Here is a 23184-nt window from a genome sequence, read left to right as displayed (position 1 = left end):
ACTTGTACATCTGCTTGTTAATGCAGTTAACTAACCAACCATCATGTAACAGCAGCCCAATGCAATATAACATGCAGACACGGTCAAGATGTTCAATTGTTGCTCAAACTAAACATCAGAAAGGGGAAGAAATGTGATCTAAGTGACTTAGGACCATTGGTGCCAGGCGGGGTGGTTTGAGTATCTCAGAAACCGCAGATTTTCTAGGATTTTCACGTATAAAAGTCTCTAGGCTTTACACAGTGCTGTGAAAAATTAAAGGCATCCAATGAACAGCAGTTCTGTGGAGGGAAAAATGCCTTGTCAATGAGAGAGGTCAATGGCCAAACTGGTTCAAGCTGACAAGAAGGTAATAGTAATTCAAATAGCCATGCATTACATCAGCGGTGTGCAGAAGAGGATCTCTGCATGCACAGCACCTTTATACAGGGGTTTCCAACCTTTTTTATGCCATGCACCAAAACCATTAAGCAAAGGGTCCATGGACCCCAGGGTGGGAACCCCTGAGTCGTCGAATCTTAAACTGGATGGGCTACAGCTGCACAGGGTTCCACTCCTGTACCTAACAAAGTGGCTAGTGAATGTAATATTAAATGTGTTCAATTTATTTTGTGTCTGTGTATTAAGCATTAGAAAGTAATCTGCAGGAAGTAGGAGGAAAAGGAAGGAAGGAAACTATTTCTATAGCGCCTTTCTATAACTCAGGAATTCCCAATACAATTTATAGTCAATTAACTACTGCTGATAATGTGCAAGTGTAATTACTGTTAAACTGTATTAGTTATTTTAAATACTTCCAGAGGTTTTGAAACTATTGTCTTCAAAAGTTTTTGGTTCTTGTTTGGGGCTGAAAATTATGGAATTTCCTTTACTGACCAAATTCACCTCCCAAATGCAAATTATAGGGCAGATCAGAAAGACATTAGCTGCAAATCCTTTTGAATGAGTCTCTTCTTGGAAAACTTCAAAGATAAGTGAGATCATAGTGGAGTGCATTCCACTATTAGTTCAAATAATGCACCATGTGACAATCCCATACAACAATTTCTTGCCACCATTAGATTTTCAAACACCATAGATTGCAACTTGGCTGGCCTCTTACTAATTTATTCAATAAATCGAAAAGTTAAACACGGCATTGTTCAAGCATTTATCAGCTCCTGAGAGATAAGACATTCAGATCATGAAAATAGCACTCTGCCCACGGCCATTAACATCACAAGATAATTCTTGTTGGAAGTTGACTCATTTCCCCTTTTACTAAACAAGCATTCAAATGACAAAAAAAAATCTTTAGGCCCAGAGGAGATAGCAGCTATAATTATAGTCAAACATGAACATTGACTTCAAAGTTACCGAAAATTATTTGAAACTATGTGACTACTTCCAGGACAACATTCTCTCCGTCCTTCATAATGACACTAAAAGCTTCGCTGACCTTTCGTATATTTTGAATGATCTCTGAGAGTGATGCCACACAGAAAGGCTGCTGCAGCATCTTTGGAAACCGGTTGAAAACACAGTTCCTCACATGATATGTCACTATCCCAGCAATTTAATCTGCCGTCAACACTCATTAATGTCCTGTTTTGCTATTAACCCAGTACAGCTATCCAGTTTGTTTACCTCCTCCCCTTTCTGGGAGTTCTGGAAGTTCTATTCAGAAAAAGGAAAAGGCTGTATATTAGATTTCCTTCTTTTGATGATGAGCCTTACAGAATTGAATGGTATTAGTGGACAAACTAGTGGTGGTTTGCACCCCTGCGTCATCTTTCTTGTGGAGCTAACATGTAGAATCAATAGTCAATAGGAAGGGAGTAAGGGCATTTACGTTGATCAGCTTGCCATCTAACACACAAATAAGTATCCAACCAAAAGTCAAAACTGACTCCACTTCATCCAGAGTATGACTGTTATATTGGTGGGTGTAGGCTCGTTGCTTGAGCATAGGAGCGGGGGTACGAGGTGGGGCTTTGGGGTTCTAATATTTTAACTGTCACTCATTCTTTGGGGCACTCCTCTGTCTTCATGGATGTCCGGGAAGAAAAAGAATTTCAGGATGTATATTGTATACATTACTCTGATATTAAATGGAACTATTAAACTATTAAAAACCTAGAAAGGCTTTATTGTCACACTGCAGGTAAATCAGCTATATAATTCCTGAACATTCCTTTTCCCCAGGCAAAAGTAGAGCATCCACTGAATGTAACACCATGAGCGTCAAAGGAAAAAGAGTGGCCAGCTTCTGGAGTTCCGCAGCCATCTGTAATCCATGTCTCTCATCACATCCTGTCTAATGACTTCAGGAAACGTTACCAGGCTATCATCAGTAGCCAATGCCTCGATAAGACAGTCAAGTATTTTAAGGAAATGTAGATGGGATTGGAATAATTTTGGTAGATACAGTCAGGAAATGCAGTGTTGGGAAATGTTAAAAAACATGTTTGTCAAATAGTTTTTTAACTAATGTCATAAAACGCACTCCATCTAAAGCATTCAAAGAATACACCCTTGCTAAAAACCCTCAAGAATACTTGATAGTTTGTACATTAAACAAAAACCAAAAAAACCCTTCAGAAAATACCCACTGGTTACATTTTTAAGGAAAGACACCCGAGTTAATATGTCCATGAAATGAATTCCACCTGAAAGCTACATCCTAACTCATACTTTCAGGAGGTACAGCCTAACTCATATCCTGAGGTACATCCTAGCTCATAGCTTCAGAAAACACACAACTAGAATATAAAAGCAAGGATGTAATGTTGAGGCTTTATAAATCACTGCTGAGGCCTCACAGAGTATTGTGAGCACTTTTGGGCCCCTTATTTAAGAAAGGATGTGTCATAATTGGAGAGGGTTCAAAGGAGGCTCACAAAAATTATTTCGGAATGAAAGACTTATCATATGAGGAGTGTCTGATGGCTCTGGGCCTGTACTCACTGGAATTCAGAAGAATCAGAGGTGACCTGATTGAAATCTATTGAATGTTGAAAAGCTCAAAAGAGTGGATGTGGAGAGGATGTTTCCTATGGTGGGAGAGTCTACAACTGAAGGACACGGCCTCACAATAGAGGAGCATCCTTTTATAATGGAGATGAGGGGGAATTTCTTTAGCTAGAGAGTGGTGAATCTGTGGAGTTCGTTTCCACAGGTGGCTGTAGAGGCAAAGTTTTTATGTATATTTAAGGCAGAGGTTGATAGATTGTTGATTAGTCTGGCATGAAGGGATATGGGGAGAAGGCAGGTGATTGGGGCTGAGGAAAAACTGGATCAACCATGATGAAACAGACTTGATGGGCCAAGAGGCCTAATTCTGCTCTTATATCTTCTGGTCTTATTGTCTTAACAACTACCATAAATAATCATAGCCTGGCTAATACCTTCAGGAAGCAGGACCTGGCTTTTACTTTAAAGAAACACACCCTAGCTAACACCTTTATAAAGTACTGCAAACCTACTAACAAGGATACCTGCAGGAAACATAGTTTGCCTAATATCCTGAGGCACCATGTTCAAAAACAGATAAGAAGATACACAGAGGAAATACAGCAGAGTTAATGCATTCATGCATCTTCAAGAACCAAATGCAATCTAATTCCAAAAGAGAAAATCATACTCCGCAGGAAATGTATTCTTATCATTAGCATCAAGAAGTACATCCTATCAAATAGCTTCAGGAAGTAGTCATAGTTAATACTGTTAGTAAATAATTTCAGGCATTTTCAGGAACACGCTCTGTCTAACATCTTTAGGAATCACACACAGTTCAATATCTCTGTACTTAGGCTAATACCTCAAGTGTGTTCAGGAAGCACATTCTGATTGATACATTCAGGAAACACAGCGCAGATCGTATCTTCTTTGAAACTGAGCAGAAAGTAATTACAAAGTCCTAATAATTTTTTTTTAAAGTAAATATTTTTATATTTATTCTGAAGGATAGTGTTATACTTGTGATTATATTTTGCACAATTATGCTCTTCTGGACAATACTGAAGAAATGGTAAAGTCTTAGAACTCGAGTTAAAGTGGGGAGACTTTTATTCAAATAACTATGTCTACAGACGGAGCAACTGGAACTGCAATGGTGCAAGTAATCCTGCTGAAAACAATGGAAAATCAGCTGCAACCCGTGATTCAGTAATTACAATAAATACACTGTGACAGCATGGCACAGACAATTAAATTGCACATTTTGCTCCTACTTCCACAGATGAGGAGCCATTCTAAAGAAAAATGTCTTTTTCTCTCTGAATGATTAACTAAACTTCAGATGTGCATTTTATTACGCTGGAGATGAAGAATTTCATTAATAGGCACTTACAAGAGATGTTAAGAAGTGCTGGAAAAGATTTTCTCAGCAATTCTGTAACAGTTCAAATCTTACACACACACACACAAACTGTCATCCATTGTAAGGAGAATATTGACCAGAGCAATGAACCCTGCCCACTTACATCATCTACAGAATGCATGTGGTTTTGGATTGTAGATTGTGAGGGGCAGCAAAGGAGGACTGAGCTCTTCTGTCAGGGTTAATAGAAAGAAAAGGTAAAAATATATCACAGAATGGAGACAATACGCTTCAGGGACAGTGGAGTAATGAAAGATCGTCAACAAAAGAGAGTGATTGGCCATCTGAAATGAGAATCTAAGTAGATTTTTCCTCCTCTTTGCCAAAGTACAAAAATAATATACATTCTATTTTAGCATAAAAACCATCAGAAACCAATTTGAACTTATTTTGAGTTCCAAACTATTTTTGTTAGAAGCATAACAGATATCTGAATGATATCTCTGCACACACCACCAGGTTCAGGAATAGTTATTACCCTTTAACCATCAAGTTCTTGAACCAAAGAGGATAGCTTCACTCACCCCCAACACTGAACTGATTCCCCAACCTACTGACTCACTTTAAAGGACTCTACAATTCATGTTCTTGATAATTCTTATTTATTTATTTATTTGGTTGTTGTACAGTTTGCACATCGGTTGTTTATCTCTTTCATGTACAGCTTTTCAATTATTCTATTGTGGTTCTCTGTATATACCGTGAATGCACGCAAGAATATGAATCTCAGGGGATATGATAACGTATATGTGTTTTGATAATAAATTTACTTTGAACTTTTGAACTATGAGCCCATGAACTGCCAACTTTTAACATGCCACTGCTTCAAACATTCTAAACCTTCCATCCTTCCTTATATAACACGTGTAACTTTGTGAACGACCTGCCTTACTTAACATCACAGATCAAATTCCTTTTCTTTTTCAATCTTTTTATTGAGTTTCATATATATAAAAAAATAACATAACATAATATTGAATAGGTTATAAATACACTAGGCTTGAAGTTAAATTAGTAATAAGATAGCAATATCTTATTGCGATATCAGCAAAGAACATCATAAAATAATCAATCAAACCTGTATTAATTGTATATGAAAAAGGATAATCACAAAAAGAAAGAAAAAAAAATACAAGAAAAAATATATATTAAAATAAAGCAATAAACCTAAACTAACATGGGCAATAATAATAGTTTATATATACATGATAGTGTCAAGAAATCCGGAACTCCATACCAGAACAAGGATAAAAAGAGAAAAGATCCGGAAGAGGTCAAATTAACTCATATGAAAATGTCGAATAAACGGTCCCCAAGTTTCTTCAAATTTAATTGATGGGTCAAAAATAGTACTTCTAATTTTTTCTAAGCTCAAACAAGAAACTGTTTGAGAGAACCACTGAAACGTGGTAGATCAAATTCCAAGATTGTGCTGAGATAACCTCAGCCAAGGTAACGTTGGGAAAAGTGAAGGAGGGCTTATCAGGGTCTTCTCTTTTAAATGGGTCCGTAAGGAGTCATTTTGGTCTTTGGTTCTTTGCTTTTCCTAAAAGGCCATACAGTAGACGCCCACCGTCTTTTTCTAATCCCATTGACTGCCATGATACCACGTAGTTAACCAGACAACCTTTCTTGCTGATATGCTCCATTTGGAGTTCTTCAGGGAGGAGGTACAGGAGCCTGAGACAACACACACAAATTAGGGACAGGTTCTTCCCCTCCGCCATAAGATTTCCAAACCCATGAATACTATTCACTATTTTGCTCTCTTTTCATATTATTTATATATCTTATATTTCTTTCTGTAACATAGTAATTGTTTTATACATTGCAAAACAACAAATCTCACTACACACGTCAGTGATAACAAACCCTGAACCTGATTGTGGTTCCACTATTACCCTGACCAGGGGAATAGATGGAAGAGGGACATGCCAGGGATTTCTCACCTCATCTGTTACTAGAGTTGCATCCATTAGTTCAGGGATGTTAGTGTGAATCACACCATTATAGTTGGAGGATTAAAATTAACCTGGCATTAAAAAAAGCTAGTGTCAACAATGGTGATCACGAAACCACTATAAGATACAAATTCATTCATTTTAATTAGCTCGTTCTGGGAAGGAAATCTGCTATCTCTATCCACACTGGCCAGGCCTATACATAACTCCAGATATACTACTGTGAATGACTGCTATTTGCTTCCTTATTTCAAGAGTATTTATTACTAGAAAGGAAATGCATCACCAGTGACGTTGATACCCCATGAATGATAAATCAGAAAGACACCACTTCTTCCTCATCCATTTAAATCCATCTCCAGTAAAATATCTTCATAATAGTGTTAATCCTGAGTCAACTTGCACTTTTCCACATTTTCCTGGTCCTTTGCACACTTTCACCATGGTCCCAGCTGAAATGAGCTGTCACCCCAATAGGTCAGATGTATTCAATGAACCATGTAATGAGAAATCCCTTTCCAAAAACCAGGACAAGAGTTAATTCAGTAGTTAACACACACTGACCCAGATTCACATATGACTCAGAGCTCAGAGGTCGGAGGTTACATGCTCCATCTCTGCAAGTAAATTATATGGAAATCAAAGTACAGGAATGTCAAATGGGAAAAAAATAACTTCCAGATACTAAATTAGAAAATTTTGTGCCTACAAAACAAGGGCTATGCATTATGATAATTCCAGGCAGTTTCCAGAGTAGGTTACATGGTTGGCACAACACTGTGGGCCGAAGGGCCTTTAACGTGCTGTAGATTTCTACGATTCTATGATATGAAAGAAACCTTGAACTGCAAAGTACTGACCTCATTGGCTAAAGCAAATGTTCCCCAGTGTATTCCTACAGACTTCTTTGCTTGAACATCCACGTGGATCCTCACAGCCTCTTCTGGGTTGACATGGTTGTATTTCATAAACCACCTGGAGGAGAGACGAAGACATGGACTTGTAAACCATGAGCCTCAAACCTCCGAGTGCAGCGCTCCGCGTTTCTGAGCCGAGTCAGGCAATACGTCATCACCCTCCTTCCAACTAGGCATTCACTTGGTCAATTCAACAGAAAATGCAAAAATGAAGCAGGAAAGATGATGGAGATTCAGAAGCAGTTGACCAGCTCGTGCAAAAGCTATAAAACTTTGACTGGCCTATGTTTGTTATTGCCAAAATTCTAACATAATAAGTAAGCAAAAGAGGATTCCAGAAACATTGAGTAAACCTCGTTTTCCATGAACTGAAGGCATTAATGTGAGCTATTAATACAAGTACCAGAAAACAAGGATGGATAATAAAGGAAGCATGAAAAAAGCAATCTACAATATAAGCTATATGCCTAAATGGTGAACTAAAATGTAGTTATCGTATCAGAAAATATCTTAAAATTTCATATAAGCAATTATTTTTTAAGTGAGGTGTCATTATGGAGGTAGAAAAATTCCCAGAAATAAGCGCAAGATAAATTCTCTGGCAGTCTTTGATGAGGAAAGAATTTTGATTGAAACTTTGTGGAACTCAGCATGAGGTATTCTAGAACAGCCAGGGGTGGTCTTTTGAATTTCTCATTCAATGAATAGTATCTTTAAAAAAGCACTGTGGCACTGGAATGTCATTTTAGATTAAGGCCTTGAGTTGCGAAGGGGGTACAAAGAAAGAAAAAGCTTCTGCAATGATTACAACTGTGTTGCTTAGGCATAAAACATACTGTCCCCTCAAGAAGACCTTTCTTCCTCCTATGCACAATTTAGAGGAATTTGCATTGATCTCAAAGAAATAAGTAATATTATCTGCACTGATTTTAAGACAATTGATACCTTAAATGAGCAGAGAGAGGCAGAAGGGGTAAGGATTCCTCATGTTTAATACAGGGAGTAACTGAGCAAGGAATATCCCACATTTGACCCTAATAGTTAAGTAAATTAAACAACATCATTTCCCTTGTGCCATCACTGAACTCTTCCCACAACCTATGTACTCACTTTCAAGGACTCTTCATCTCATGTTCTCGATCTTTATTACTTATTTATTATTATTTTCCCTTCATTTTGTATTTGTTGTTTTTTGCTCGCTAGCTCACCCTGTTGGTGGGGTCTGTCACTGATTCCATTAAAGTTATTGGAATTATTGAGAATGCCCACAAGAAAATAAATCTCAGGGTTGTACATGGTGACATAATAAATTTACTTTGAACCTTAAATTCTGGATAAAGTACATGTTTCAAGGTGTTAATTAGAATAAGGTACAACAAATCATAAGACAATAGACAATAGACAATAGGTGCAGAAGTAGACCATTCGGCCCCTCGAGTCTGCACCGCCATTCTGAGATCATGGCTGATCATTCACTATCAATACCCAGTCCCTGCCTTGTCCCCATATCCCTTGATTCCCCTATCCATCAGATATCTATCCAGCTCCTTCTTGAAAGCATCCAGAGAATTGACCTCCACCGTCTTCTGAGGCAGTGCATTCCACACCTCCACAACTCTCTGGGAGAAGAAGCTCTTCCTCAACTCTGTTTTAAATAACTGACCTCTTATTCTCAATCCATGCCCTCTGGTACTGGACTCTCCCAACATCTGGAACATATTTTCCGCCTCAATCCTATCAAATCCTTTAATTATCTTAAACGTTTCAATCAGATCCCCTCTCAATCTCCTCAATTTCAGCGTGTACAAGCCCAATCTCTCCAATCTCTCTGCGTAAGACAGCCCTGCCATCCCAGGAATCAACCTAGTGAATCTACGCTGCACTTCCTCAATTGCCAGAATGTCCTTCCCTAAACCTGGAGACCAAAACTGTACACAATATTCCAGGTGTGGTCTCACCAGGGCCCTGTACAAATGCAAAAGGACATCCTTGCTCTTGTATTCAATTCCCCTTGTAACAAAGGCCAACATTCCATTTGCCCTCTTCACTGCCTGTTGCACTTGCTCATTCACCTTCATTGACTGGTGAACTAGGACTCCTAGGTCTCTTTGCATTTCTCCCTTACCTAACTCTACACCGTTCAGACAATACTCTGCCCTCTTGTTCCTGCTTCCAAAGTGGATAACTTCACATTTATTCACATTGAATGACATTTGCCAAGTATCTGCCCACTCACTCAGCCTATCCAAGTCTCCCTGTATTCTCCTAACGTCCTCTTTGCATGTCACACCCATGTCCCAATATAGAGCCCTGTGGTACCCCACTAGTCACCTCCAGCCAGTCTGAGAAACACCCATTCACTGCTACCCTTTGCTTTCTATCTGCCAACCAGTTTTCTATCCATGTTGAAACCCTGCCCCCAATGCCATGAGCTCTGATTTTACTCACCAATCTCCTATGTGGCACCTTATCGAATGCCTTCTGAAAATCTAGGTACACAACATCCACTGGCTTACCCTCGTCTAACATCCTTGTTACACCCTCAAAAAACTCCAACAGATTAGTCAAGCATGATTTGCCCTTGGTAAATCCATGCTGGCTCGGCCTAATCCTATTTCTGCTATCTAGATGTGCCACTATTTCGTCCTTAATAATGGACTCAAGCATCTTCCCCACGACTGACGTTAGGCTAACAGGGCGATAGTTCTCCGTTTTCTCCTTCCCTCCCTTCTTGAAAAGTGGGACAACATTAGCCACTCTCCAATCTTCAGGAACTGATCCTGAATCTAAGGAACATTGGAAAATAATTACCAATGCATCCGCAATTTCCTGAGCCACCTCTTTTAGAACCCTCGGATGCAGACCATCTGGACCCGGGGATTTATTAGCCTTCAGTCCTACCAGTCTACTCATCACAGTTTCTTTCCTAATGTCAATCTGTCTCAATTCCTCTGATACCTTATGACCCTGGCCCATCCATACATCTGGGAGATTGCTTGTGTCCTCCCTGGTGAAGACAGATCTAAAGTACGTATTAAATTCTGTTGCATTTCCCTGTTTCCCATAACAATTTCTCCCAATTCATTCTTCAAGGGGCCAACATTGTTCTTAACTATCTTCTTTCTCTTCACATAGCTAAAAAAGCTTTTGCTATCCCCTTTTATATTCCTGGCTAGACTCTCATACCTGATTTTTTTCTCTCTGTATTGCTTTTTTAGTTAAGATCTGCTGTTCCTTAAAACTTTCCCAATCATCTGTATTCCCACTCATCTTAGCCCTGTCATACTTCTTTTTCTTTAATGCTATACAATCTCTGACTTCCTTTGTCAACCACAGTGGCCCCTTCCCCCTCTTTGAAACCTTCCTTCTCATTGGAATGAACTGCTTTTGCATCTTTTGTATTATGCCCAAGAATATCTGCCACTGCTGATCCACTGTCTTTCCTGCCAGGGCATCCGCCCATTTAACTTTGGCCAGCTCTTCCCTCATGGCTCCGTAGTCTCCTTTATTGAATTGCAACACTGACACCTCTGATCTGCCCTTATCCCTCTCAAATTGTAGATAAAAACTTATCATGTTAGGTATATAACATGAGGTTATCAAATAAGGTAGTATATGATAACATATATAGTACATATTTTGATAATAAATTTACTTCGAGCTTTGTGTTAACATGCTGGATTACAAAACACATAAAGTAACTTAAACTTTTTACCAGTGCACTCATATTGTTAATACTGCCGCATTAACCTATATCGATGGCATCAGCTACTTTCCTATTGTATTGGCCGATACCTACTTTGACCTCTGCAAAACATTCATGTTCAGCAACCTCGACTGATAACGCTCCCCAACTCGTTCTGCACTACATTGACAACTGCACTGGTGTTGCTTTAAGTTCTCCCGCTGAGCTCATCAAATTCTTTAAGTTTGCCTCCAACTTTCTTCACCCTGCCCTTAAATTCACTTGGTCCATTTCTGATACCTTCCTCCCCTTTCTCGATCTTTCTGTCTCCACCTATAGAGACAGACTGTTCACTGATGTCCTTTATAAACCTACTGACTCCCATAGCTATCTTTACTATACTTTTTTTTTCTTTTATTCTGCACCAACCGTCGCCACTGGGCTATAAACATGCAGGAGCAGTGTGTGGTTAAGTGCCTTGCTCAAGCTGAGGCTCAAACTATCAACCTTCAGATCACCAGCCCAAAGCCTCGGCCACTTGGCCACGCGCCACACACCTCCCACCCGGTCAACTGTTAAAAAAAAAAGCCATTCTCTTTTCTCAGTTCCTTCGTCTCCACCATCTTTGTTTGCAGGATGAAGTTTCTTTTTCCCCCCCAGAAGAATGTGGTTTCCCTTCCTCCACCATTCAGGCTGCCCTCACCTACATCTCCTCCATTTCCCAGACATCTGCCTTTACCCCATCTTCCCATCAACTTAATAGTGATAGAGTTCCTCTTGTCCTTACCTACTAACCCATGAACCTCCACATCCAGCTCATCAGTCTCTGCAACCTTCATCATCTTCAGCTGGATCCTACCACCAAATACATCTTTATACCATCCCAATCTCTACTTTCCACATGAATCACTCTCTCCGTGATCCCCTTGTCCATTTGTCCTTCCCAACTGATCTCCCTCCTGGCACTTATCCCTGCAACCAGAACAAACTTTCCATTCACCTCCTCCCTCACCTCCATTCAGGGTTCCAAACAGTCCTTCCAGGTGAGGCCACACTTTACCTGAGAATCTGTCGGGGTCATCTACTGTGTGGTGCTCCCAGTGTGGCCTCCTCTACATCAGAGAGGTCCAATGTAGATTGCTGGTCCACTTTGTTGAGCACCCTGGCACCATCCACAACAAACATGATTTCAAGTGGCCAACCGTTTTAATTCTAATCCCCATTCCCATTTGGAAATGTCGGTTCACGGCCTCCTCTACTGCCACGATGAGGCCACCCTCAGGTTCAAGGAGCAACTCATCATATTCTGTCTGGATAGTCTCCAACTTGCTGGCATGAACTTCGATTCCGCATAATTTCTCCCACCCCCTCACTTCTCTATTTTGCCCCTATTCATTCTGGCTCTTCGCTTACTTCTTCTCTTTATCTGCCTATTACATTCCCCTCGTGCCCCCCCTCCTTCCCTCTTTCCCCATGGTCCGCTCTCCTCTCCTACCAGATTCCTTCTTCTTCAGCCCTTTACCCTTTTCATCTATCACGACCCCCCCCCCCCCCGTTTCTCACTTCTTCCCACCCCCTTATCCACTTACCTTCTCCCTCACCTGGCTTCACCTGTCACCTTCCAGCTTGTACTTCATCCTCTCTCCCCCACCTTCTTTTTTATGACTTCTTCCCCCTTCCTTTCCAGTCCAGCCCAAGATGTTGAGACCCTCTCCATAGATGCTGCCTGACCTGCTGTGTCCCTTCAGCATTTTGTGTGCGCTACTCTGGACTCACAGCATCCACAGAACCTCTTGCGTTTTCAGAATCGTTCATGCTAATGGTTTTAGTATTCATCACTTCACCACCATTCCACTGCTAGTGACAGACAGTTCCAGCAGCAGCTTGCTCCTGTACTGCAGGACATAAAATTTCTCTCCAAATGCAATTCATATTTCGGCTGAATCTTTCGCAGAGCTGGCTGTTTGAACAGTTGAAGTGGCTGCTGCAAAGATCATATATTGTGATGGATATCTTTATCAATAAGGCAGATTGAATTTTTTTTTAAATTTATGAAATACTGTGGACAGTTTAATAAAAAGGGATTTACTGTAACAAGCATCGTACTTTGGAAAATATATCTGGTTCAGTTTCAGTGGTGTTGAAAGAATCACAACAAAACACGTTATGCAAACCTGATTTGAATACTAAAGCAAGAAAATGGTAATGTATGAAACAGTATTTCACCCACGCCTCACAAATTATGCAATTTTACACTTGCTGTTGAAAGAATAGAAGAGCTGAAAATGAGTAGGACTGACTCACTAGGATAATCTGCAAACGGTATATTGAAATCAGGGAATTTAAAAGCAGACCAAAACTCAATGCAGTGTGAAGGAATGCTGAGCAATCTCACAGACATGCTCGGCATCTGCAGTTAAGAGAATCAATGCTGACAAATTGTTTCCACTAGTAAATTAATTTGAATCAAAAATTAATATTGAAAAAGATGGTGAAAAATATTTTATATATACAGAATTATTCATTTGTGGAAGGCATTATTGCAAGTAAAAATACATTTATATTGTCAAAAGCAAGGAACTAGGGATGCTAAAAATCTGAAATAAAAACAAATATTGAGCAGTATCTGTGGAAATGAGAAACTTTATTAAAGCTTCAGGTTGATGATCCTCTATCAGTATTGGAACAGTAAGAGAACAAGTGCAGAATGTTTTCATTTGCAGAGAGGGTGAGGGGCTGTCTTTCACAACATGGCAGCCATAGCTGTCCAGGTTCCACAATTGTTTATTGCATTGTTGAAAATAGGGATATGAATGCTTATTAAGCATAGCTAGTCTGAAAGAGTGTAAACAAACGATAATGAATTAGGACAGTAGATAACCAGACTGTACTGCCTGTGTCAGACCTGGCCAATTCTGATTAAACTCGCCACAGATGTGATCTGATACACTGAGCATTTCCACCACTGGCTAATTTCTTACCTCCAGCAGCAACAGTTGTGATCTGTATCTCACTTCCCCAGTTTCCATTCTCTCTCTCTTGCTATCATTTGTCTGCCTCTATTTACACTCCTTCAGGCAGATCAGCTGTGATGAACAACCATTCAATTTCGCTTGGTAGATGGCTGTGTCGCTCAGATATTCTCAGTTTCCACACTTCGACCCTGTTTTCACCATGCCTCCGCTACTGTGCAACTTCAAACATACTTGCCTCCTCACTTTTCTTAGCTCAGATGAAGGGTTATTGGTCTGAAACGTTAACTTTGTTTCTCCCCCTGCAGATGCAGTCCCCCAAATTATTACGGGTCTCACCAATGAAGAGGAGGCCGCATTGGGAGCACCGGACTCGACAGATGACCCCAGCAGACATGAAGGTGAAGTTTGGCCTCCCCTGGAAGGACTGTTTGGTGCCCTGAATGGAGGTGAGGGAGGAGGTATAGCATTGGCTGCTTGCTGGGAGAGAAATTAGTAGACTAGTGGGGAGGGATGGAGGGAGAATCATGGAGGGATTGATCCTTGCGGAAAGCTGGGGGGTGGGGAGGTAAAGGTATTTTTAGTGGTAGGATCCCTTTGGAGATGGTGGAAGTTATAGAGGATAATATATTTGATGCAGCAGCTGATGGGGTGGTAGGTAAGAGCAAGAGGAACTCTATCACAATTAAGGTGGTGGGAAGTTGAGGTGAGCACGGATTATGATTTGCAGTTACAATGCCAGGTCATGACCGTCAGAAAAGACGGAACAGATTAGATTACAGCAGCTTTAGTTGTCACGTAGATATTGTATCATCAAAACGCACAGTGAACTGCGTCATTGGTGTCAACAGCCAACACTATCTGAGGGTGTGCTGGGGGTGGGGGCGGGGGGCAGCCACAAATGTCAGCATGCTTCCATCACCTACATAGCACGCCCACAACTTACTGCCCCTGACCCTAACCCATACACCTTTGGAATGTGGGAGTAAACCAGAGCACCCAGAGGAAACCCACCTGATCACGGGTAGAACGTACAAACTTCGCACAGACAGTGGCAGCAATTGAACCCTGATCACTGCAGCTAACCACTATGCTATCGTGCCTTCTATACACGACCAAGAGAAATTGAGAAAGCTGTATTTGCAGACAGTCTGACATTAGTAGCCAAGGAGAAAATAAACATGATTAAGAACCCAGGAAAAGCGTCTTCAACCAGAATCTTGTTAGAATGTGAAACTTAGAGGAAGCCAGTGTGGGCCAGAAATGTAAGCCTAGAACTGTTGGATCGAATGGCTTATTTCATCTCCGTTGAATTTACATGGAAACTAAGAGTGATGCAAGATAAACGGAGGAATTACTGGACCACTGCAGGGATTGTAATGATGTCTGATTCTGCTAGACTGCTCCCATTAATCAACTGGCAATGTGAAAACAGACATTTTTTTAAAATAAGCTGAATTTTTCAGAATTTATCATTAATTAGAGGGGGCATGGGGGAAGGGTGGGTTTGTTGAGTTGGTTACTTTTCCCTATTTTGGCTCCATGCAGCACATTTTCTCCCCAGTGAGTGAGGGTCACGTTCCATAATCCAGGCTGGGCCAGTCTCAGACACATGGAATGCAGCACCAGGCTGGGCATGCTCTGATTTGTCTCCCTCATGATGAAGGGAGTTGCCCACTAATGTAACTCACAACTTGATGAGTCATGGCCAGCAAATTGTTCTATTGTTCTACCATGTGCAGCTATTCAATTTGCTCAAGAAGTGTTAAAGCCAAAGTTTTAGTGACTTGCTTTTCTGCATTGTCCAAGGCAATGATAATTGCTAAACCTTAACTTATTCAATGTAGTAAAAAGAAATTTTGCTGAAAATAATGCATCAATAAAACATTTGCATTTCTCTAGCACTTCATTGCCTCCTCAAACATCCTAAAGTTCTCTACAGTCAATTTATGGCTGTTATAGAGAACTTATTTTCTGCCATTTACACTGCTGATGTTTAGGGCAGCAATGAAGGTCCTCTATCTCTCTCTGTCCATACAGTTGCACACAGATATAGAAAGATTCTTCATTGCTGTTGCTGTAACACATTTTTTAACCTGTTAGGATTGTTAGCCCAGAGCTGAACCTTGGAAACTGGAAGACTGATGGACCACTCTTAGTCTGTCTTCTACCTTTTAACCTGTTTGGTATATACGACTCTACCTAGAGACAAGGCTCAAGACCCTGACTCCAGCCAACATAGCTCTCCGGGTCACTGAGGCACACAAGCCTCCAGACCCTACAACAAGGTTGTGGGCCTCTTGGAGGAAATGTAGAGAACACACTAGTCAAATTGAAGAGCAAGCCCTCGCAACCAGCAAGGATAAAATGATCAGCGTTGTAAAATTAGTGATGTCAGCAAGTCAAGAACACTGGACATGCCCCTCCTTCAAAATAATGTCTTGGGATCTTTCACGTGTGCTTGAGAGCTCAGACAGAGACTCAGTTTAATGTCTCATCCAAACTGATGACTATCCACAGCAGCCTCTGCATAACTTGACAATGAGCGAGACAGGTTTGCTCTCCAACAATTCACTCCCCTGCTGAAACTTACCTCGGTCTCCCAGTATTTAAAATGAGCATCAAAGCAAGGTATCAGGAAATCTGCAGTACCAGTAGAATCAAAAATACACAGTGGGTCCTTTAGGATGAGGGATGGGAAGAATATCCACAGGGTGTCCTTGGCACCAATTTGAAGTGTGCAGGTCTCTGAGGTAGCACTTGAACTGCAGCGTTCTGACTCACAGACCACAGTGGTGTCCACAGCCATGGTAGATGCTCAAGATATCAGATGGGAACAGTCGCCAGCTCTCTTTCTCCTTACGCAGACTGCTGTGAATCAGGCAGTTCAGCCGCAGTACAGACTGTACATTCGCTGATCCCTTCCACTAGTGCTCGCTTCACATAGCAGACAATCAGTCAATAGGGAATCAAGTTGTTGGAACAGACCCCATTGTGCAGAGGTCCACAGATGCCGACCAACACCCAATCCAAGAGCTAACTATCAGCCACCTGTGATCGGTAAACTGAAGTAGGGACCCTTGTTCGGGAAGTCTCAACTAGATTCTGGTCATAACAATTAAAGCATGTTATTTACAGATAGGTAACTCCCCTGGTCACCTACACCAAATGTAGATTATCTTTTGTATTCTGTGTTACACGAGATAGTGGTGCTGGAGGGAATGGTGGTGAGTTAACTTTCATCCTTGTGACTCAGCCCCTAATGCTAGCAGGTTTTTGCTCTTTGGTATGTGCTGCCTCCAAGTGATCCGTGGGCTATACATGATCGTTCCTGTAGAAAGGAAAAGAGTGCTACTGCATTGTCATATTTTGACATTGATATGAATTAGTGGCAATTGTTCTGATGAGGCCATTTAGTGAATTATTGGACTAAATCAAATTAGTCTACAACTGCAAATAATTGACTATTCCCCATCCCAATTCAAGGTCAGAAAGTACTAAGTACATGAAATATAATAAATAAATATCAGAAGCACCTTAAAATCTACATACCTCGGCTCGTAGGCTCCAATAGGAATTGCAGCAAGATCAAATGGTCCATATCGTTTCCCTATTTGTTCGAAGGCCACACAGTAACCCGTATCACCAGCAAAAAAGAACCTGTTCCAAGGTCCGAGGATACACCAGCTGCCCCACAGTGCCTTGTTATCATCCGTTACAGTTCGCTTGCTCCAGTGCTGCACAGGGGTAAAAACAAACGTGACCTCATCGTGCCCGGGGACACAGTTCTCTTCCCACCAGTCTAACTCAATTACGTTCTCACAGCCACAGTTCTGCATCCAGCCTAACAAACCCAACGGCACAAACCACCTCAAGTCACTCCCAAATCGCTCATTGAGACTAAGCACGGTATTGTAATCCAAGTGATCATAATGGTTGTGACTAATAACCACAGCGTCTATTTTGGGCAACTGATCCACCGTACAGGGCGGGTTTCGGAATCTCTTTGGTCCAAAGAACTGCACCGGTGAAGCTCGTTGGCTGAAGATGGGATCTGTCAGAAAAGTGAGCCCTTCCATTTCCACCATCAGCGACGCATGTCCCAACCACGTTACTCGGATTCCATTGCCCACTTCGCCCACCAGTTCTGGGTTTTTGACAAAGAATGGTTCTTTTATTGGCAATCCTTCATCAAGTTCCTAGAAGCAAAGACAATAGATTAAAAGAAGAAATGGCCTGTTTTCCCCAATGAATTGTTGTCACCTGCATGTTTAACTGAGATGACTAAAAGTGTTATGGAAAAGCAACACACTAAATGCAAATCACAATCACCACCTTTACAAACAAGCAGAATCTTACTTTAAGTTCATTTCTAAATCATAATGTGAACTAATAAGATGGTTGTTTTGACCAATTAGAGTTGACAAAAGTTTCCACTAGGTTGGAATTTTGATTGTTAAACCTTCTGAACAGAACTCATTTCATAATGGTCCCTTGAGAGAGCTACTGGAAGGTAACTACTTCTCTTGAATTGTTCTGAAATAATGATCAAACAACTTCAGGAGCGAAGGAAGTTCTACAGTAAGTCTGTAACCAAAAACACAGATATGTTAATTCATGTACTACCGCAAGTGTTCTGTGTCAAACTTGGAGATGGCTCTCCAAAAGGACCACAACCTTGTCGTAGGGTTTGGAGGCTTGTGTGCTTCAAAGATCCAGAGAGCTACGTTGGCTGGAGTCTGGCCTTGAGCTTTGGCTCTTGATAGGATCACCCATGGGTTAAAGGGTAGAGGCCAGACTAAGAGTGGTCCACCGGTCTTCCAGGTTCCAGACTAGTCAAACAAAAATTGTTAAAGAAACAGCAATGAAGAATCTTATTATATGTGTGTGTGACTGTAGGGATAGACAGAGGTGGAGGACCTTCATTGCTGTCCTAAACATCAGCAGCGTAACAGGCAGTAACTAACTTGGAGATGATACTGTGCTTGGTGGCAGAGATTACAGGATGTAGTGGGGGGTGGGGAGTACTTGATTAATTACTACAATATATCCCGCACGCCATGCTGCTGTGCCAGTGTTGGAGTGGACAGTTAGGGCTTCAGTGAGAAGGGAGAAGTTTGGGAACTTCTCTGCTTTATATGCAATAGAACTTCTTTACCCAATGCAATCCAGGCAATGCTTACACACTCCTGATTTAAGTTTTGGAAATCATAGACAGTAGTATATTATGAAATAGTCAGTCACATTACTGAAACAGCTGGTACTATTAGAGCTTCTGGCCATTTTCAACATACTGATAATGAGGACCTCAGCAATGGTAATGTTGTTAAAATATGTAAGAGGTATTTACTTATTAGATCTCACTATTAGGAATATGGTCCTATTGCAATAGCCCCAGTCTAGATGCTTTTCAGGTTATGGTACAGAACAAACTGGCTGTAATCAGTATCTAAACTTGGCTGGTTAGACATCAACAGATCTGAGACTGAAGCTGGTCACCATATGATCTTTAGATATTCCCCAGAGGTCAAGATGGAGAAAGAGTCACTGATAAAGATGTCTAGTTGGAGGGGATAATTCTGAGGGATGACTGCAATGAGATCCTGTGACTGCGACAGGATGCTTCTGAGAAACCTTGTGTGACTTCAGGTATGATTACAGCCACTGCTGGATATTCCCTTTGAGCTACAGATACATCATCTTTTCTTGGTTCCTTACCTAATCTGAAAATCAGCTAGACACATCCCTCAGACTATTGTGTTTCGATCTAGACAGTAAGGAAGATAGCGATCTAGACAGTGAAGAAGATAGAACATAGCACAGGAATGGGATCTTCAGCTCACACAGTCTGTACTGAACATGATGCCAATTTAAACTAATCTCTATTGCCTGTACATGATGAATATCCCTCTATATGCATGTGTCTACCTAATAGTCTCATAAACACTACCATCGTACCTGTGACAGCCCGATCCATGTAACTACATAAAGTGCTTGTCTTGCAATTTTGTTAAAGCTTTGCCCTCCCCTCACCTTAAATGTATTTCCTTAGGTACTCTGACATTTCTACCAAGGGAAAAAGATTCTCTATTGTATCTAATTGTTTTTTCCACCTTTCCATTATAGACCAAGCTTATTCGGCTTGGAAAACTAAGGGATTACTAAGATTTTCTGATTTATTTTTGGACAATTGTTTTATGTCTTTTGAGCAATTATCCAACAAATATAACTTGCCTAGATTTCATTTTTTTTAGATATTTACAGATTAGACATTTTTTAAGTTCTGTACTCCCTACGTTTCCAAATTTTGTGCCTTCAGATATTTTGGAGAGTTTATTTGAATTAGACCCTTTTCAAAAAGGGCTTATTTCAAAACTTTATAATATAATTATGAAGATACATTCAGAGCCCCTTTATAAGACCAAAAAGGATTGGGAAAGAGAGCTTAACCTTATTATTTCTAGTGAGAATTGGGATAGAATTCTTCAATTAGTTGACACAACATCGATACGTGCCAAACATTCATTAATACAATTTAAGGTCGTACATAGGGCCCTTATGTCCAAGGATAAATTAGCTCATTTTTACTCTCATATTAGTCCTATTTGTGATAGATGTCAATCTGAAATTGCGTCTTTAACTCATATGTTTTGGTCTTGTTCATTTTTGGAAAAATATTGGAAAGATATTTTTGATATTATTTCTGCGGTTTTGAATATTGATTTACAACCTCATCCTATTACCGCAATTTTTGGTTTACCAATGTTAGACTCACTGCATTTATCTTCTTCTGCCCGTCGAATGATTGCATTTCTAACTCTGATGGCTAGAAGATCTATATTGTTGAATTGGAAGGAAATTAATCCTCCCACTGTATTTAATTGGTTCTCTCAATCTATGTTATGTTTAAATTTAGAAAAAATTAGTAGTGTTTTTGAGACTTCTATTAAATTTGAAAAGTTATGGAGACCATTTATTCAACATTTTCATATGATGTAACATGACCCTGTTCCAAGTTCATTTGATTTCCCAGCTTTTAGCTTATGTATGTTGAGAGGACCGGAAGTGACGGCATTGATGAATATTTATTCTTGTGAGATATTATAAACAGCCCCCTTTTTTTTCTCTCTTTTTTTTTTGCTTCTTTTTTCTTCTATATTAGTTATTAGATTAGTAGATTAGCTAGTTTTGCACTATATATATATTTTTTTCTTTCTTTGTTCTGTTTTTTTTAATATCATATATTATTAAGTATTTAGACTCACCATGTTCATACATATATTGTATGGCTTATGTCTTGGTAAACTCATTTATATTGTAACTATTGTTTATGTTTTTTTTCATATGTAATGGAATTTGTATGTTTGTAATTTCTTTATCAATATATCATTTGTATTCTGTCCATATTATTAATAATAATAAAAAGATTTAGAAAGAAAGGAAAAAGATTCTGACTGCCTGTCCTAACTGTGCCTCTCACAATATTATAAACTTCAACCAGGTCTCCCCTGAGCTCCTGATGCTCCAAAGAAAACAAACCAGGTTTGTAAGATCATCCCCTCAATCCAGACAATAACCTGGCAAACCTGTTCTGCATCCCTTCCCAAAAATCCACACTCTTTCTGTAATAAGGTGACCAGAACTGCACACAATACTCTAACTGTGCCCCACCCTAAATTTTAAAATGCTGCAACATGACTTCTTTACTCATATACTCAGAGCCCCAACCAACAGAGGCAAGCATGCCGTGTGTCTTCTCTACCTCCTCGTCTACATGCACGGCCTCTTTGCCCAACTCCATCAACCTCTGTGTGGTCTACAAACTTAATAAACCACCCATCGATATTTTCATCCAAGTTATGTATAATAATAATAAAAAGTAATTGATCCCAAGTGGGAAATTATTTTGTTACAGCAGCAACATTTAAAACCACATTTGGCGATAATAATATAACAATAATACCAAAGTCCAATGTGCAATAATAAAAATGTACAAAGTAATAAAGCAGAGACTGTTGTACTGTGATGTGTGTTCTCCCGTCGCAGAGGTGAGCTGCTGTAATATGTTTATTGCATTTGGTAGGAAAGATTTTCTGTAATGATCCTTGTGACAGCGGAGCTGAACGAGTCTGTTTGAAAAAGTGCTCCGCTAGTTATTCAGTAGGTCATGGAGAGGATGTACCAGATTATTCATAATGGATACACACCTTGCCCTATTGTCCTGTTTATTACTTATTGTAATGCCTGCACTGTTTTGTGCACTTTATGCAGTCCTGGGTAGGTCTGTAGTCTGGTGTAGTTGTTTCTTTTCTCTCTGTGTTGTTTTTTACGTAGTTCAGTCTAGTTTTTGTACTGTGTCATGTAACACCATGGTCCTGAAAAATTTTGCCTCATTTTTATTATGCATTGTACCAGCAGTTATGGTTGAAATGACAATAAAAGTGATGTGACTTGACTTGACTTGTTTAGTGACCTCCCCTCCTCCACTAACTCAAGAGTCCGGGTTGTAGCCAAGGACGGATCCTGCCTTTGTGATGAGTCTATTTAGTCTTCTTGCATCACCACCACCAGTGCTGCTCCCCCAACATAAAGCAGCAAAGAAGACTGCACTCACTACAACAGACTGGTAAAAGATCTCCAACACCCTGCTGCACTCATTGAAGGATCTCAGCTTCCTTAGAAAATTGAGTCTGCTCATCCCCTTCTTGTAAACAGACTTGGTGTTGGTTTTCCCAGTTACAAACAACAGAAGATCCAGCAGCAATCTCTGTGAAACACCACTGGTCATAGATCTCTGCCCAAAATAACACCCTCCTATTGCTACTCCCTGTCTTCATTGTGCAAGCCAATTCTTGACCAAAGCTACCAAGTCCACGTGAATGACATGCATCTTAATTTTCTAGATTAATTTACCATAAAGGACATTGTCAAATGCCTTACTACATCCACTGACCTACCTCCAAAAAATTATGCCCATTGCCCCTCCAGTCATGTTTTCACAAATACACATAATGAGGCAAGCAGAATTGAACTCAATAAAACCAATGTTTTACAAAAGGCTCAGTATAACTTCCCTGCTTCTATGCTTTATGCCTCTAATAATTAAGCTCTGAATTTTATATGCATTTAACCACTTTCTCAACCTGCCCTACTACTTTCGAAGAATTGTGCATACAATCCCCTACATTCCTTAGTTCCTGCACAACTTCTAGCACTATGTTGCCTATGCCCATTCTTCCTATCAAAATGCATTACAGAAACAATTAATAGCTGGCACCAATCCAAAGAA

General features: G+C 40.2%; 1 protein-coding gene across 3 annotated transcripts in view; it reads right to left on the bottom strand.

The window, feature by feature from the left end:
* The window catches only part of napepld (N-acyl phosphatidylethanolamine phospholipase D), a 52566-nt gene that overhangs the window by 23490 nt on the left and 5892 nt on the right, over positions 1-23184 (bottom strand). For all 3 annotated transcript variants that reach the window (XM_059987202.1, XM_059987204.1, XM_059987203.1), the window contains exons 3-4: positions 17448-18094; positions 7182-7296 (exon numbers count right to left, since the gene is read on the bottom strand). In XM_059987202.1, coding sequence (XP_059843185.1) covers positions 7182-7296; positions 17448-18094 — 762 coding nt within the window. The remainder of the gene's footprint in view (positions 1-7181; positions 7297-17447; positions 18095-23184) is intronic.

This window comes from Hypanus sabinus, chromosome 13 (assembly GCF_030144855.1).
Source record: "Hypanus sabinus isolate sHypSab1 chromosome 13, sHypSab1.hap1, whole genome shotgun sequence".
Lineage (NCBI taxonomy): Eukaryota > Metazoa > Chordata > Chondrichthyes > Myliobatiformes > Dasyatidae > Hypanus > Hypanus sabinus.
Note: the sequence above shows the minus strand (reverse complement) of the source record. Positions and strands in the feature narration are given on the sequence as shown.